General features: G+C 43.8%; 2 protein-coding genes and 1 pseudogene across 4 annotated transcripts in view; 2 read left to right on the plus strand and 1 right to left on the minus strand.

Moving 5' to 3' along the window:
* Positions 1–17,148, minus strand: part of LOC148368316 (uncharacterized) — a 310,091-nt gene that overhangs the window by 214,469 nt on the left and 78,474 nt on the right. The gene's annotated exons all lie outside the window — the stretch shown is intronic.
* Positions 2,200–17,148, plus strand: part of LOC148368334 (uncharacterized) — a 113,324-nt gene continuing 98,375 nt past the window's right edge. For both annotated transcript variants that reach the window (XM_088330282.1, XM_088330286.1), the window contains exon 1: positions 2,200–2,510. In XM_088330282.1, the coding sequence (XP_088186408.1) occupies positions 2,390–2,510 (121 nt within the window). In that variant the 5' untranslated portion in view covers positions 2,200–2,389. The remainder of the gene's footprint in view (positions 2,511–17,148) is intronic.
* On the plus strand, positions 7,470–16,502 carry LOC148368335 (uncharacterized; annotated as a pseudogene). The gene is made up of 3 exons (XR_015849855.1): positions 7,470–7,842; positions 10,162–10,254; positions 12,932–16,502. The product of XR_015849855.1 is annotated as an uncharacterized LOC148368335 (transcript).

Here is a 17,148-nt window from a genome sequence, read left to right on the forward strand (position 1 = left end):
TTTTATGCCTAAAAGAAACGTGCTGTTACAAATGGACCGAGCCATCTTTCGCTTTGTCTGGGGCTCAAAGTGGGAAAGGATAAAAAGAGATACAATGAAAAAGAAAAAGGAAAAAGGGGGGAAAGGAGTGCCTGACCTCCAGCTTTTCCTGGGAAGCAAATATGTCTCTCTCCACTTCCAAAACGCTGTGGGCCCACCCAACAACCCGAAAAGTCAAGCAATGACCCGTTTTTGGATGGGCTCATATTTGCGGAAGCTAAAGCTTGTACCAGACAATCGTTTGATTCCAGTTTCGTTTAACTTGCCACCAACACATCTCTTTATTCGGGCTTTTTTGAAGAAGTTTGATTTGGAAACACAAGAATGTCACACTTTACAAAACCACAGGGCCCTTATTGCTATTGTGCAAGAGCGAGCTACAGTAAGCCCTGTGCGGGGGCTTGCGTTTGGCGATTCCACAACGGTTTGGAGCAACGTCAATCATCCTGCCCTCCCAAACAGACTACGAGACTTGTCATGGATGGTGGCTCATGAAGTTCTCCCAGTCAGAGCTGTAATGCACCACCGAGGAATGTCAGCGACTTCGACGTGCCCTCGACCTGGCTGTGGCGCCCAGGAGTCGGTGAGGCACCTTTTTTGTGAGTGCAGCGCTGCCAAGGTCTTGTGGACAATGGCCGAACAACTAGGAAAGTTCCCGGACTTGCCAGCAGGAGAGGTCCCTGATGCACAGTACGTGCTTTACGGGGTGAGTCGGTCGAGGAGGCATCGGAACGACTTTGCCAGGGACTGGCTCACTCTCGCCGCCATCAAGGACGCCATCTGGACCTCCAGAAACCTGCTGGTATGGAGGTGCAGGCAGATCCCCCCCGTGGCTGTGCTCCAAATGGCTGCAGATACCATACAATCTGCGAGCGGCGGGCCTAGGACGCAGCCATAAAGAAGACTCGTCTGTACCCACCCGGAGGGGGGAGCCGGAGCTACGCTGTGGGAGTCCCGGCAGCAACGGCCTGGGTTGTGGAACCCAGAAGGGAGAGGACCCACGCAGAAGGGAAAGGACCCACACAGAGGACTGGAAGAATGCTGCTTGGGAGGGTGGGATGGCAGAGCTATGCCCTTGCACAATAGTATTGCCTTTTACACGCTGGTTAACTACTGTTAAAAGAATATAACTCTGAAATTGTTTAATTGATGTTGGAAATGTCAGGAAAAAATGTTAAAACGTCATATCGTCACGTCATATTGTCAAATATAAAAAAATTGTGAATATGCTTGATGGCTGTGTTTTGCTGCTGTTGGTGTCAGTGGATTTGTTCAGACCGAGGACAATCGACTTTGGCCTGGACGGATCTATTGACACTAACAAAGATGTTATATAATGAAATTGTGAATATGTTTGATTTTCGAGAAGGTTTGTTCAAACCTCACTTTGTGTTTGCTGTTAAAAACGTAATATTGGAATATAATATTGTGAATGTGCTTAATTGCTGTTGAGATTGTCATGATTGTTTTCTGTTTTTAGTGTCAATAAATTTGTTCAAACCAAAAAATATCACCGCTAGATAGCAAAGTCTCACAGGTCAGCGAAGGATGCTTGGGCCAAGTCTCGCGGGACCTCGCGTGATTTAGCTAGACTTGCTTAATCAATGAACCGTAATACCAACAATGAAATTTTGTCGTGTGAGACTAACATTTATCATGTATTTTGCAGATGAGGTAATATAATTACAACAAAAAACAAAAATATATTAAACAAATGTGTATCACCATCTGGAGCGAACCACATTCACTTGGGTCCCGTTACACTTTACTTTTGTTTAGATTCGTGTATTAAGTCGCGTAAAACGTCTCCCAAGTTTAAAATGTCCACTTAACTCCAAGCTTCGATAGATATTTTTGCGCCTAGCTATCTAGTCTTCTATGTGTTGCTGTCGCTGCGTTCCAAAAATACGACAACTGATTTTTCCAACCTCCGACCAGGAGGAAGGGTATGTACCCCAACTTTGCAACTAGGACCTCCCACCTCGAGTGTCCTTCCAATGATATTTCCCTGGTTGGGGATTGGAAAACCCCAATTTCCCACATTCTTGAGACGCTTTTTGGTCGTATCTGCTAGGATCACCCGAAACACCCATTTTCATGAATGCAGCAAGTGATCTGTGCTCCGTGTACCCACAATCCATTGCGGCGGGGTTTAGAAGGAGAAGGTGTCATGGCTGCCGCACCACTGCCAAACAAGTGAATGTCGAGAAAATTACTTAAAGTCCTGTCGTCAACTTAAAACGACGTAAGCTCGACAGAAGTATCACTTTGCGGTCCTTTTCGAAGGTTTGTCATATTTACTCCAGAGTTGGAGCGACACCTCGTGGCGGTTTTTCCTTGCACTTCAAACATGGAGAAAATGTGCTCCAGTGGGGAAGAAGGACCTCTTGAAGAGAAGCTACGGGGAGCCAAAGAGGAGACCGAGCGAGAATGTCGACGACCGGATACTGTTTCCAAGCAGCTCGGGGCAGGTCCGTCATTTTCGCTTCTGCTACATCCTTCACATCAGGGGCGTTACCAGTAGGGGGTGGCCTGGTCCCTCACCCACAGATTCGCTCTGCCCACCAAAAGAAAAGTGGATGTAGTAATGAGGGAAGTCTGGGCAGCGCATATGTCATCTCGTATATAATTGTGTATGTCACCGGACACTAGGTTGGACTCTCCTGCCCCCTCAGCACACAGTGTGCGCATCAGTCCCCACGGAGGGAGCAGCCTCTCCCAGCATATTGCTTCGTAGTAGTGAATTCTGTTTTTCTTTTTTTTTTAGAGAGGCGACTCTTTCAGTTTGACTGACCAAAATTAGACGGCTTAAAAGGGGGGACAATTCAGCATAAAAACACAAAATAAACAAAATGGAAAAAGAGACACCATACCCTGTTCTAAAACCTACACGAGGGCAAATAATACACATATATTGTCAACATAAAATATAAGGTTATTCATATGCCAGAGAGTAGAAGTTTGTTATAAGCTTAGATTTAAACATTTCCACTGAGGTTGCAGATCGAATCTCAGGGGGAAGAGCATTCCACTGCACCAAGGCCCGAATAGAGAATGCTCTCGGACCTGCGGATCTCTTCTTGGCTCTTGGGATAAGTTGGGGGTTATGAACTAGGGTTTGAGCCCCATATTGGGATTCTCAACTGAATGTAGGTTTCCATAAAACAGAAAAAAAGGTTTAGGGCCGGGGTTACAGTTTGAAACCGGGTTAGGTCTAAAGTTAGGCCAAGGGTTATTTTCTAGGGTTTTCACTGAGATTGAGAATTTTCAATTATTTTAGGGTTCCGAAACAAGGTTAGGGTCTGACACTAAGGTTTAGGCTCCCGTTCTTTTGATCGGCGCATCATTTCCTCCTTCAATGGTTCTGGAGAAATTGGAAAATTGGCTTTAAAAGTCCTTAAAAAGTGCTTGAATTTGGCCATAAAAATCCTATAGTTAGGTCCGGAATAGTCCCAAGCTCTTCGCACTGATTCTTTAAAACAGGTGTCTCAATTGTATGGTCCAAAAACGCAAATGCCGGTAAAATTTCCACCTTTTTCTTTCTCGCTGTTTTTTTTTTTTTGCATTTCATGTCAAACCTGCTGAAGATTGTCACATTTCTGGCAAGTAGTTCTTGTGTCCACATTTTTGGCTTCATTTTCATGCTAGTTAACGACATAAATGGGGAGGTAGAAGGCAAAATGTTACAAATGTACCCGGTCTCCTCTATATGAACATATTTGTACTGTATACAGGAAAACTGCTGAAAGTCTTTGTAGTGATCCTTTTGCCGTATTTTTGGTGTGTGCCATCTGGAAATGTCAGGGTTTTGTGCCTTCAGTCCTTCTCATCTCCAAACCATGGCAGCTTCACCCTATTTTCCAGTCCCTTCCACTTTTCCTCTTCGCAGGTGTTTGCAATTGGACAATCAGCCACCTCTCTAATGAATACCCCAGGCTCCCACCTCATTTTGCTGAACCGTTTAGATTCCTGTAGACTTTCACTCGCCAAAACAACAAGCTACGCCTCCCGCGACCTCTTCCGTCAATCCTTTCCACGTTCCAGTTTCTCCGCTCCAAGACTTGCCATTCACTCCAACCCTCCTCTTAAGGGTACTCCAAAGTCTACTTTTCAAGATTCTCTCCTCCCCAAGAACTTCCCCAGGTCTCCCTTTCAAGTTTTCCCTCCTTGTGCCAAAACTTCAACAGTCCTCTTCAAGGATATTACCAAGTAACCTATTTTCAAGATTTTCCCCACCCAAAGATCTCCTCTCAAGTTTCCCTCTCAAGATCTTCTCCTCTACTACCCAAGTCCCACCCTCCTTCTCGTCGGTGCAGTCTTTTTGTTGTTGCTGATTAAATAAACGTCTCTCAAGTCAGGTTTGGGACTGTCCGACACCTTGTGACAGGAAATGTTCCAATCTCGACTTAAAACACACCAATATTTAATAGCTTCAGAGTAACCGCATACTTTTGTTTCCTCGTCCTTGAGGGAGAAGGACGAGCTTAGAAGTTTGACAGGTTCAGGCGTCCTGAGTATTCAGATTGGTACCTGGACCAGATGCAAGCTATTGTAGAACCTGCTGCATCTTTTGAAATTTTGAGACGGGAAGCTTGAGCTCTCTATAACTTACCTTATGTAACAGAGTTGAAATTTGATTGTTTTGAATGTTTTTTTGAATTCTCACAAAATCTGTGTTTTTGTTGTATTACTGTTAATATTCCGGTACCTCATTCAGTTGTTAAGTCATGGGCGTCTGCGACTGTTCTTTTCGTTTGGCACTTTATGGGCTTCAGCGCTTGCCGTAGCTTAAATAAGTTTGTAAGCGTTGAAGATAATTGCAGTCGTGAACAGAAGCCCCTGACTTTTGTATTGTTTTGTTTATTGAATGCAGGCAATAAACCCAGAGATTGTGAAACCTTGTGTCGTGCATGAAAGAGGGTCGCTACACTGGTGCCGTGACTACACAACTGGATCACTTTGATCAGCCTCTGAGCAGATCCCGGCGTTGCTGCATATTCTTCTTGTGTCCACTAGAGGGTACTGTTGCACTGCATTGGCGCGTTGATTTCGTCTTATGTATTTGTGCCACTGTGCATTTGCTATCAATACGTAAATTATTCGTTAATTTCTGGTTTTTATTTTTTTCCTGTTTTATTTTCTATTCTTTGTACTACTGAAAGTATAATGGCTGAAGGATATAGTAGTCAAAATGACGATTTTCAGGGCTTTTCTATTGGCAGGGGCAGGGGTTTCCATTTTAATGGTTTGAATGCAAACACACTTACTAGTGGGTATGGAAGTGAAGGTGTAGGTGGTCTCCAAGAACATGTTAGTGATGGGAGGGACAGGGGGCGTGGTATGAGCCCAAACTGGTCTCAAAGTGAACAGTTCTTGAGGGAGAGTGCACAGATTTCAACCCCAATGAGTGATAACATTGCCCTGCAACACCTGACTGACATGGTAGGCCGAATTGGAGAGCAGATAGGCAACTCAGTATTGGCTAGTCAGCTCTCTTCTGGTTTCATTGATCGCACACATGCACATGACACACCAATGACTGGCAAAGCAGCGACTGCTATGACTAAAGACGACCCCAGACCACATAACACAACGCAGGTAAACACTACACCGGTAATTGTCCATGTCAAGACTGAACGTGAAATTGTGACTTTCAGGGGAAATGGTTCTGACAAGTTTTCAATTCAAGAATGGATCACCATGACTAAAGCCCAGCTTCGGAAACAGTCTTATACAACAGCTGAAAAAGCAGATGAGATACTAAGCAGGCTTTTAGGGAGGGCAAGAGACGTTGTCAGAGTAGCTCTCAGGAGTGATGAGGCACTTGATGTGAGGCAAGACCCAGATATCATTTATGACATTCTAATACGATACTTTAGTCATTCCTCGTCAACTCTCCCGTTGCAAGATTTTTACACCACGCTACCCACGCCAAAGGAAAATCCAGTTGACTACTGGATCAGACTAAACAAAGCAGCAGACACTGCTGATGAGGGTTTGCGTCGTTTGGGCAGAAAAATGGAAAACCTTGGTGGGGAAGTGGCACAAATGTTTGCAAAGTACTGTCCTGATCCACAGCTATCGAACATTTTCAGATGCAAGCCTGTTAATGAGTGGACCTCTAAGGACGTTCAACTCAGGATAGATGAGTATCAAAGGGAATCAGGGGCGTCAACTAGGTCTTGCAGTGTCCCTCCACTGAAGAATTACCCGACTGCAGTGCTTGACAGTGAATCTTCTTGTTGTTCCTACTCTGGCTCTATAGAGACGGGTCTCCAGTCCATTTGTCCCCACCATGTTAACCCCGATCCATATACAGATTTTTCGTGTGTTCGACAGCATGCCCAGCGCCCACAGCATGTCTCACCGCCTATCCGTGTCCCACCACAGCATGTCCCGCCACAGCATGTCCCACCACAGCATGTCCTACCACAGCATGTCCCACAGCCTGCTCAGAAAGATGACAGTGATGTCCTTGGCCGAATGATGAGCATGCTAGAGAGAGTTTTGTCTAGAGTGGAGCCACGCAATCCTGAGCGTATTCAGAGGCGCTTAAGTCCTTTCAACTCCCCTCCATGTAAGGTGTGTGGTGGCGCTGATCACTCCACTTTATATCATTGCAAATTGAATAATCTGTGTTTCAAGTGTCTAGCCCCTGGTCACTCTAAGCAGCATTGCCCCGACAAAGTTTCTCCCCAAATCAGTTCAGTTTCGGGAAACTAGCTGACCTGTATTCAGAGGGAGGCCGTACAGGTCAAAATGAGTTCTCCCACCCATTTGATCTCAATTTCAATTCAGTTTTTAATTCTGACACGTTCACACAATCTCAGTTGCCTAATATTGTTTATCAAAACACACATACTGTAGGGGGCAGCGATAGTTTGTTTTATGTACCAGTTAGAGTGGGGAGCAGTATGACTTTGGGGGGGATGTTGGATAGTGGCTCCATGGCCTGTACCGTGAGTGAGACTGCTCTGCGTAAGATGCTCTCTGTTGGAGCAGTACGTACAGAAGACGAATTTTCCACCAACGTGACACTCATTGGTGTTGGGGGTCGACGAGTGTGCCCAAAGTCAGCTTTCAACATCCATATGGAAATCAATAACTGTAAAATGATTGTGCCAACAATTGTTGTTGAGGGGCAACCTGATGACCTAATCATTGGAACTAATGTTATCAGAAACATATTGCATGAGTCAAAGAAGTTTAGTGCGTACTGGACAGCAATCTCTGCTCCATCATCCACTAATGCTGAAACGGAGCAATTTCTTTCAATGCTAGCTGGCTTGCATAGATGGAGTGGTGGTGAAATGCCCGAGAAGATAGGCACAGTGCTCTGCAATTCAGCCACATGCCTTGAGCCTGGCCGTGAGTACCTCTTGTGGGGGAAGCTGTCAAAAACTGCACGAGTATCTCCTGGGAGCGCAGCGATGACAGAACCTACGTCGGCACGATCTGCCCCCAAGGGTCTAATGGTCGCCAGAATCGTCACACCTCTGTGGGCAGATGGATGGGTTCCACTGAAGGTCATGAATGTCACAGAATATCCGCTGTTTTTGAGACGCAATGCAAAGCTGGCTGACTTGGTGCCTTGTGTTGCTTTGGAGGATCTAGACCTGGTCAGTGGCCATCAGAGTACTTCCGTTGTGCAATTGCCTCCTGTCTGCTCTGATGTAAGTAATGCTGAGGAGAAGCTACAGTCTATTGGCCTGGGTGAACTAGATGTTGGCTGTTGTGATGCATCGTCTGAGTGTAAAGACAAGTTGTCAGAGCTGATCATTCACTACCAAGACATCTTCTCGCGTAATCACCTTGACTGCGGAAAGGCGAAGGACTTTGTTCACAGAATCCATCTGGTTGACCAAAAGCCGTTCAGACTCCCTTTCAGACGTGTGCCACCGAGTCAGTATCAAAAATTACGCCAAGTCTTGAATGAAATGGAAGAGAAAGAGATCATTCGAAAGTCGACAAGTGAATATGCTTCACCTTTAGTTCTCATCTGGAAGAAGAATGGTGATATGCGTGTGTGCACTGACTTTAGGTGGTTGAACAAGAGGACTCTGAAAGACGCTCATCCTCTGCCACATCAGGCTGATTGCTTAGCAGCACTTGGTGGCAACTTCTTCTTCAGTACAATGGACTTGACGTCTGGGTTTTACAACATGCCTTTACACGAAGATGATAGGAAGTACTCAGCGTTCACTACGCCTATGGGGCTTTATGAGTACAACAGGTTGCCACAAGGGTTCTGTAATAGCCCAGGGAGTTTCATGAGGATGATGACTTCCATTTTCGGGGACCAAAACTATTTAAGTCTGTTGTGCTACTTGGACGACATTTTAGTTTTTGCCCCTGATGAAAGTTCTGCACTCAGACGTCTTGAAATGGTGTTCAGCAGACTCCGTGCCCACAATCTGAAACTGGCCCCCAGGAAATGTCACTTTTTAAGGAAATCTGTAAAATTCTTGGGCCACATTATTGATGAACATGGAGTGTCAACCGATCCAGAAAAAGTTGAAAGTATAAGCAAAATGACTGTGGCGGACTTGATGGAGTCGGATGGAGCGACACCTTCTGAGAAACGTGTACGGTCTTTCTTGGGCATGTTAAATTTTTATCAACACTTCATTCCGGGGTATTCAACACTCGCAAAGCCCTTGTTTTATCTGCTGGCTGGCCAGAAACGGAAGAAAGGCAGAAAGCCCAAATGCACTGTAGTGGGCCGCAAACTGAAATCAGGTGACTGGACTGCTGACCACGACCAGGCATTTACAGACCTCAAAAAGGCCCTGACAACTACACAGATCTCACGCCTGCGTCTGGGGAGAGAACCAGAGAGTGGGTGCATGGGCTGAACTCTGAAAGTTCTGATCACTCTGGTCATTCCTTGACCACTCATACTCACGACACTGCTGTTAGGGATGACATTTCGACTCTTAGTGAGCATGATCATGTTCAATCTGTAGTGGCTGCTGTCTCTGGAGGTAACGTTAGCCACACTGATCAACCAGAGTCTGCACCACACCGCACTACACGCCTGGGTCGTGTTATACGACCAGTCAACAGGCTTCTTCACACTATGGCTAGACAAGATGTCACCAGACACCTACAGTGTAATGTTTAGACTATGCGTAACACAGTAGTTCGAGCTCTTGGGGCATGACATTTTTTCCCTTTAAAATTCTTCTGAAATAACTTGGTTTTGGAGATAATGTTTTGTGCTCAATTATGTCTTATATATGTCTTGGGTGAATGTGGAATGTGTAAGGCATTCTATAGCCGGTGGCTGGTTCAGAGAATTTTCTCTGTCCACTGCATCCTTAAAGGATACTTCTCAAGTCGGTCCTAATATGTGTGACCCAATGACTACTGTTATATATTGATTTTGATTTTATAACCAAGTGTCAGATTTTGTCCAGAATTCGGTGGGGGTGGGTGTAACAGAGTTGAAATTTGATTGTTTTGAATGTTTCTTTGAATTCTCACAAAATCTGTGTTTTTGTTGTATTACTGTTAATATTCCGGTACCTCATTCAGTTGTTAAGTCATGGGCGTCTGCGACTGTTCTTTTCGTTTGGCACTTTATGGGCTTCAGCGCTTGCCGTAGCTTAAATAAGTTTGTAAGCGTTGAAGATAATTGCAGTCGTGAACAGAAGCCCCTGACTTTTGTATTGTTTTGTTTATTGAATGCAGGCAATAAACCCAGAGATTGTGAAACCTTGTGTCGTGCATGAAAGAGGGTCGCTACACTTACATCTAATGTTGAGGTTGATTGTGTATTAGGCACTGAGGCCCTTGCAACAACCATTGCAACCTGCTTAAATGTCTTAAACTCTGGAGAGTGCTGTTTTTCAGATCAAACGTTGGACCAATATGTAATTAAAAAAAAAAAAACCTTTGTTTAAAATAGCCTCTTATTCTTGTCATGTTTTTGTTTGTTTCAATTGTGTGTGTTTTTTTTGGTCAACTTTGTCTTAAATTTGACATCAAAAAGCATTCAAAAAGTCTTGAATTGAACTTGCCTTAAGCTGTAGGAACTGTGCTGTGTTCTGTGCGTCCCTTTTGTGAGTTTCTGTGATTAAAGGCGTCACAAATAAATGCGATTTGACTTGTGTGTTACAGACATGGGTGAAGAATATCTTCCTACTGCGTGGCAGGAACCAGAGTTGCCAGGAACTGTTTACAAAATACTCCAAATTGTGTTGAACAGAGCAGGTTGGTCGTTTTACTTTCTGCAATACGAGATATTTGTCCGTCGACGTCCACCGTACTTTCCTTTCGAATAAGGTGCGGGCTTCTGTCTCGCTCATTCTTTCAAAATACACACAGTGAAGAAAATAAGTATTTGAACACCCTGCTATTTTGCTACATCTTCCACGTAAAAATCATTGAAGCGTCTAAAATTTTCATCGTAGGTGCATGTCCACTGTGAGACAGATAAACTAATAAGAAAAATCCAGAAATCACAATGCTTAATTTTCTAACAGTTTATTTGTGTGATATAGCTGAAAATAACACCTGAGAAAATGAATGATAATATTTGGTACAGTAGCTTTTTGTCTGCTATTATCGGTCAAACGTTTCTAGTAGTCTTTCACCAGGTTTGCACACACTGCAGGAGCGATCTTGGCCCACTCCTCCACACAGATCTACTCGAGATCAGTCAGGTTTCTGGGCTGTCGCTGAGAAACACAGAGTTGGAGCTCCCTGAATGGTTTCAGGTCTGGAGACTGTTTGGACCATGCTAGAACCTTCATATGCTTCTTACGGAGCTACACCTTGGTTTTCCTGGCTGCGTGCTTCGGGTCGTTGTCGTGTTGGAAAACCTGCCAAGACCCTTCTTCAAAGCTCTGACTGAGGAGAGGAGGTTGTTCCCAAAAATCTCACAATACACGGCCCCAGTCATCCTCTCTTTAATGCAGTGCACTTGTCCTGTCCCATGTGCAGAAAAACACCCCCAAAGCACCCCCATGCTTTGGAGTAAGGATTGCACTCTTCATTGTTCTTTTGCCGAACACGCTTGGTAGAATTATGACCAAAAAGTTCTATTTTGGTCTCACCTGACCACAAAATCTTCTCCCACGACTCCTCCGTATCAATGGTCATATGCAAACTGAAGACGGGCCTTGACATTTGCTGGTTTAAGCAGGGGAACCTTTCGTGCCATGCGTGATTTCATATCCTGACGTCTTAGTGTATTTTCTACAGTAACCTTGGAAACGGTGGTCCCAGCTCTTTTCAGGTCAACTCCTGTCGTGTAGTTCCGGGCGGATTCCTCACCTTTCTTATTTATATAATTCATATCAATTTCAAATAATATTTTTTTAAACCCAGGAGGGACCAATCAAACCCCAGCAGCCAGCCAGAGACTTCCTATGGGATAGAAAAACTGATGTCGGTTGTGTGTTTTCTAGTGTTGCCCTTGCATCATCCATTTTGGCCTGGTCAAGGAGATTACCTCACGTGTGACTCATTCTCAAGGTTTCTTCATTTTCCTCATGCTGTTTTTTTTTGTTTTGTTTTCCTTGCCCTCGTGTAGGTTTCAGATCATGGGATGTTGTCGTGGTGGTCTTTGCAGCCCTCTGCGAGTGTTTCTGATTAGTGCCAGACGTTTCTCTCAAATGGGAAGTGCTGATGCCAGCCGAAGTTGGCCAAATTGACTCATTTTTGATGGCCTACAGAAAATCTAGCTCTGTAGCTATACAGGGGCTATACAGGAATAGGGCACACCACAAGGAAGCTTTAAAAGTCATCTTTCATGAGACAACAGTTGATTTAGTGGATTTGATGACATTGTCAAGTTTTTTGAAAATACTTGTTTCCCGGAAAACTTCTGAGAAAAATGGCTCCTTGCAAAACGATGCATTTCAAGCACAAGTTTCCCTTTTGTGCTTTTTTAAAATATCTATATTTCAATACCTAGAATATCTAAACAATACTTTCCATAAACACAAATAACATTTGATTGCAAGAACACTAAACTTATGCATAACTTTGCAAGAATTCTCAGCCCCTGATGTCTCAGGTGACGTGATCATGTGATTCAGGTCGTCATGGTGATCGCAGGGTTCTACGATACGTTATCCCAACAAAGGCCCTTGGTCATTTTTTTTAGAAAGACTAAAGATTTGAATCGTTAACAGTATGTACTTATATCTTTGCTTTTCTAATCACCACCATACAAAGTTTGGATTGTCCATCGATTCGATGATGACCATCTTCTTTAATTTGTGAGTCTGCTGATGTTTGAACAGTCCGATCCTGGATTGTGGTCGGAGACTCATGTAAGAGGATACCTGCGCAATGATGGTTTTTAAAGTGGCGTAAGGGGTGCGCTTTCCCCAACGCCACTATCTTGATTGTAAAGAAGATGGTTCCAGTGGCAAGGGAGACCCTAGACGACCGGCATCTTTCTACAACTGCAGGCGGCTAACGGGATCCAGGTCTTTAGGAAACCGCCTCAAAGCGTGCCGCCACCAGCTTTTGGGATCACTCTTAGTCTGGACTCTACCCTTCGACCTGTTCGGCTTGTGTAACCCTACCAGGAGTACGAGACTCCCCCCAACATAGCTCTAGGGTTCATGGAGACACGCAAAGTGCCCCACCACGATAAGATGGTGATCCGTCAGGACACAGCCATACAAAGTAATACGGCGAATACAGGAACAAAAAGCGGCATTAAGTGTTGACATCGATCTGGTCAAAGCTACTCCTAACATCTAGTGATGATTTAATTCCCAGAGGCCTAATACTTAATGATCAGCAGCGCCGAAGCCTTTAGAATCTTTTTACATTTTGGCACTATGGGACAATGCTTCTGAAAACGTACTAATACGTTACAGCACTGAACGAGTTGAGGGCAATACAAATAAATGTGACTTGTGTCTTGCAGACGTCAGCCCAAAATATCTTCCAACTGGGCAACATGAACCAGAGTTGCCTGCGGTTAAAATTGAGGAGGAGGAGGAAGATCTGAAGCCTTATCACGTTAAGCAAGAGACAGAGGATGGGAAGCCTGTTCGCGTCAAAGAGGAGGACGATTTTCCAGTCTTGCCAGTGACCGTCCAAGATCAAGGTCAACCTGAAGATAACGGTTGGCAGGAGCCTCTAAGCATCAGCCCGTGTCAACAAGTGAAAACTGATGAGGACGACACGTCCCACTCCGCAAACGCTGAAGGTGGTAACACATGTTCCCAGTGTGGGAAAACGTTTAGAAGCAAGTATTATATGAAGTTTCATATGAAATTCCACACTGGCGAGAAGCCTTTTGCCTGCTCAGTTTGCGATCAAAGATTTACCTTGCGTTGGGTCTTAAAACAACACACACTCACCCACTCTGGGGAGAAGCCTTTTTCTTGTTCAGTTTGTGGTAAAACATTCAAACAGAAAGGAAGCTTAAAAATGCACACCAGAACCCACACTGGCGAGAAGCCTTTTGCCTGCTCAGTTTGTGACAAAGGATTCATTGACAGTGGGAGCTTAAAAAAAACACACGAGAACCCACACTGGGGAGAAGCCTTTTTCCTGCTCAATTTGTGGTCAAAGATTCACCCAAAATGGACACTTGAAATTACACCAAGCAATGCACACTGGCGGAAACCCTTTCGCCTGCTCAGTTTGTGGAAAACGGTTCACTCAGAGTGGAAGCTGTAAAAAACACGCACTAACTCACACTGGCGAGAAGCCTTTTTCCTGCTCAGTTTGTGGTAAAAAATTCACCCGAAATGAAAATTTGAAATTACACCAACTAATCCACACTGGCAAGAAGCCTTTCGCCTGCTCAGTTTGTGACAGAAGATTCATTGACAGTGGGAGCTTAAAAAAACACACGAGAACCCACACTGGCGAGATGCCTTTTTCTTGTTCAGTTTGCAGTAAAAAATTCACCCAAAATAGACTATTGAAATTACACCAACTTACCCACACTGGCGAGAAGGCTTTTGCCTGCTCAATTTGCGGTCAAAGATTCAGCCAAAATGGAACCTTGAAATTACACACAAGAACCCACACTGGCGAGAAGCCTTTCGCCTGCTCAGTTTGCGGTCTAAAATTCACCCGAAACGGACACATGAAATTACACCAACGAACTCACACTGGCGAGAAGCCTTTCGCCTGTTCAATTTGTGGTCAGAGATTTAACAAGACTGGAAACTTAAAGACACACATTAGAACCCACACTGGCGAGAAGCCTTTTCCTTGCTCAGTTTGTGGTCAAAAATTCACCCAAAATGTACACTTGAAATCACACCAAAAAACCCACATTCATTCACAGGAAGTGAGCAGACTCTCCAGCTGTATAATAAAGAATTGAAACCCCGAAGTCTTCATATGGATTCAAAAGATTAATTATTCTCATATGTGTCATGTTTCTTGATAGATGATCTGTTTCATTGTCTGCATAAAAATTGCCTGTTATCAACAATTATCATTAATAGTGAAAGTTAGAGCTATTGTTGGTGATAGGAATGAGTGGAGAGGTGTCTTGAAAGGGTAGTGGGATGTTTGGGTTCATTCTACGGCTTGGGCAGGGCCACCTGTATGATGCGGCAGGGTTAAACCAGTTAAAGCTGTCAAGCCCTGTTGAACAAAAGAGTGTGTTGTGTCACCCTGACCCGAGTGACACGGCAACTTTCTTGTGTTCCGTTTCATCTGGAGGGACGAAAGCATGATCAACTTCGGCGCCGGGGTGCCTAACTTGTTTGGGCATTTGGGTTGGCCATGGTCCAAAAATGTTTGTGTGCGTTTTTTGGTATTTTCTCCCATTTATTTTCTTTGTTATTGTTTGAGTTTGTCTTGCTGTCGGTCACCCCTCCTGAGGGATATGACCAAGGTAGATAGATGGATAGATTATTATTATAATAATAAGATCGCCAACCTTGGTCGATAGGGTTGTGGTCTGGTCTCACCAGAGCCCCAAAGCTTGGAGAGCCTGTGGTTCTCTCTGTCCCTGTCGTCTTGGGATCAAGAGATCGCAGTTCGAATCCCGGCTCCTCTGTGTTACATGTCGAAGTGTCCTTGGGTAAGACACTGAACCCCTAATACCCCCTATAAGCAGGTTAGCGTCTTACATGGCTGCAAGGCCGCTATTGGGAAATGTGGAGCACATTGTATAGCGCTGTGGGAAATCATTGATTGGAAAAGCGCTATGTAAATGCAGATCATTTCATTTTTGGGGATCAGCTCGGTAGCCTAAATGGTAGGGCGCCCGCTCCGAGACTGGGAGGTTGCTGGTTCAAGCCTCAGCCGAGTCATACCTAAGACTTACAACATTGGTACTCATTGCCTCCCTTCTTGGCGTTCGGCTATGGGTTGGAATTGGAGGTATGCTTACCTAATGACTAAAATGGCTGCGCCCTGTCTGGCTGCGGCTGCATCGACTCGCTACATTTTAACTGTACGGGTCAGGTGTATCGACATTTCCTTCTATGTGCATGGTTACAAAAAATGACAATAAAAGTAAATTCTATTCTATTCTTCTAAATAACTCTGTGAAGTCCACCGCCAAAAGAGACAGGAACCTTTATTTCTTCTTCTTTCTGGTTGGCCATGTGCTGCTTCTCACATACCCCTTCCATGAGGGATTTTTTGCTTTAGTGCAACAACCTCTTTGGTGTTTTGGCCAAATATCCCATGTTGGTACGCTATGAAAACAATCCCTGATCATTGAAATGAGTCTCTTATCTTCAAACCGGGTTCATTAATCAGTACTGTTAACCTGTTGCATCATTTCTTCCACCTTCCCCCTTAGTAACACTGAGTGCTTGTGTCAACAATGTGCTTTATTCTTTCGTTCGATACAATTTTGTTGTCATGTGAATAAAATGTAGTGCGTTAAAATCAAACGTGCATTATTTGTGGGTTGATCTTATTGTTCTTCTGGACTGAGCAATTATTATCCATATCAACAAACAACAAAATCGATCATTTAAAGCTGAAAATACATTGTGTTTAAAGTTGCATCTTTCATGATAAATACTCGCTATTTCTTATGAATTCGTGTTGGAAACCGATACCACCGCCTGCTGACCGAATTGGTTCTGAACCAAATAGATATAATTTAAAGCCATTTAGAAATGTGTTGTTATGTTGGCCATAAAAGAGTCAGAAATCATGTTACGAGTGATGACTGTTGCCAGGACCGAAACTTAACAATGTGTAAAGTCAAAACAAAAAAGTGACTTGGATTTTCCTGGACCAAAATGAAGTTGAGACTGGAAATCACCATGACCACATTGTAAGACAACATTAAACTGAAATATGAATATGAAGAATATACAGCACGTGACCCATCAGTAGCCCAATTCGTTCCCCCTTTAACAATCAAAACGAATAATGTTCAAATGAGTTCGATGCTTCAACTCTTGGCATTCGAAATATCAAGATTTCCTTGTACGTCATAAGCGTCTTAAAATGCATCATAAGCGTACTTTGTACGGCAAAAAAGTACAAGTTGACATGTAACGGGTGTAATAATAACTTTTGTTTGAATAGGCACAGTCATGTGATTGAAGTTGTCAAGCTGTTTAGATTTATTTTTGTTTTGTTACTGTTTTACTAAAATATTAATTCCAATTGTAGAGATCAAAGCCAGCAGAAAAGCTAATGTTGTGACTCATTCATTTTGCAGGTAAATTATACCTGTTTCTATGCTCATTGTTGTTTTTATTTCGATTTTCTCATATACATTAAAAAGGTATGATGATGTTGGTTAAAATTCAGACTAAAGAAAAATATGTTGAATTCATTGTAAATGTTAAAAATACACTTTACGATCTCTTGTTAAAAGTATCTTGTTAAAATGGATGTAAAAATGTATTGTGATATTCTAAAATGTATTTTATGTAAGTTGAAAAGAAAGCTCTTTGATATGCTTTGTTGGGAAGTTTTCAGAGGGAACTGCTACTGAGATCAAAGCCAGCAGAACAGCTAATGTTGTGACTCACGGCAGTAGCTCAGGTGGTAGAGCGTTCGTCTTTGGATCAAGGGATCCCAGTTCGAATCCCGTCTCGCCCGTGTTACATGTTAAAGTGTCCTTGGGTAAGACACTGAACCCCTAATACCCCCAATAAGCAGGTTACCGCCTTACATGGCTGCAGGGCCGCTATTGGG

The sequence above is a fragment of the Urocampus carinirostris genome, chromosome 3, assembly GCF_059441175.1.
Source record: "Urocampus carinirostris isolate Australia breed hairy pipefish chromosome 3, RoL_Ucar_1.0, whole genome shotgun sequence".
Classification (NCBI taxonomy): domain Eukaryota; kingdom Metazoa; phylum Chordata; class Actinopteri; order Syngnathiformes; family Syngnathidae; genus Urocampus; species Urocampus carinirostris.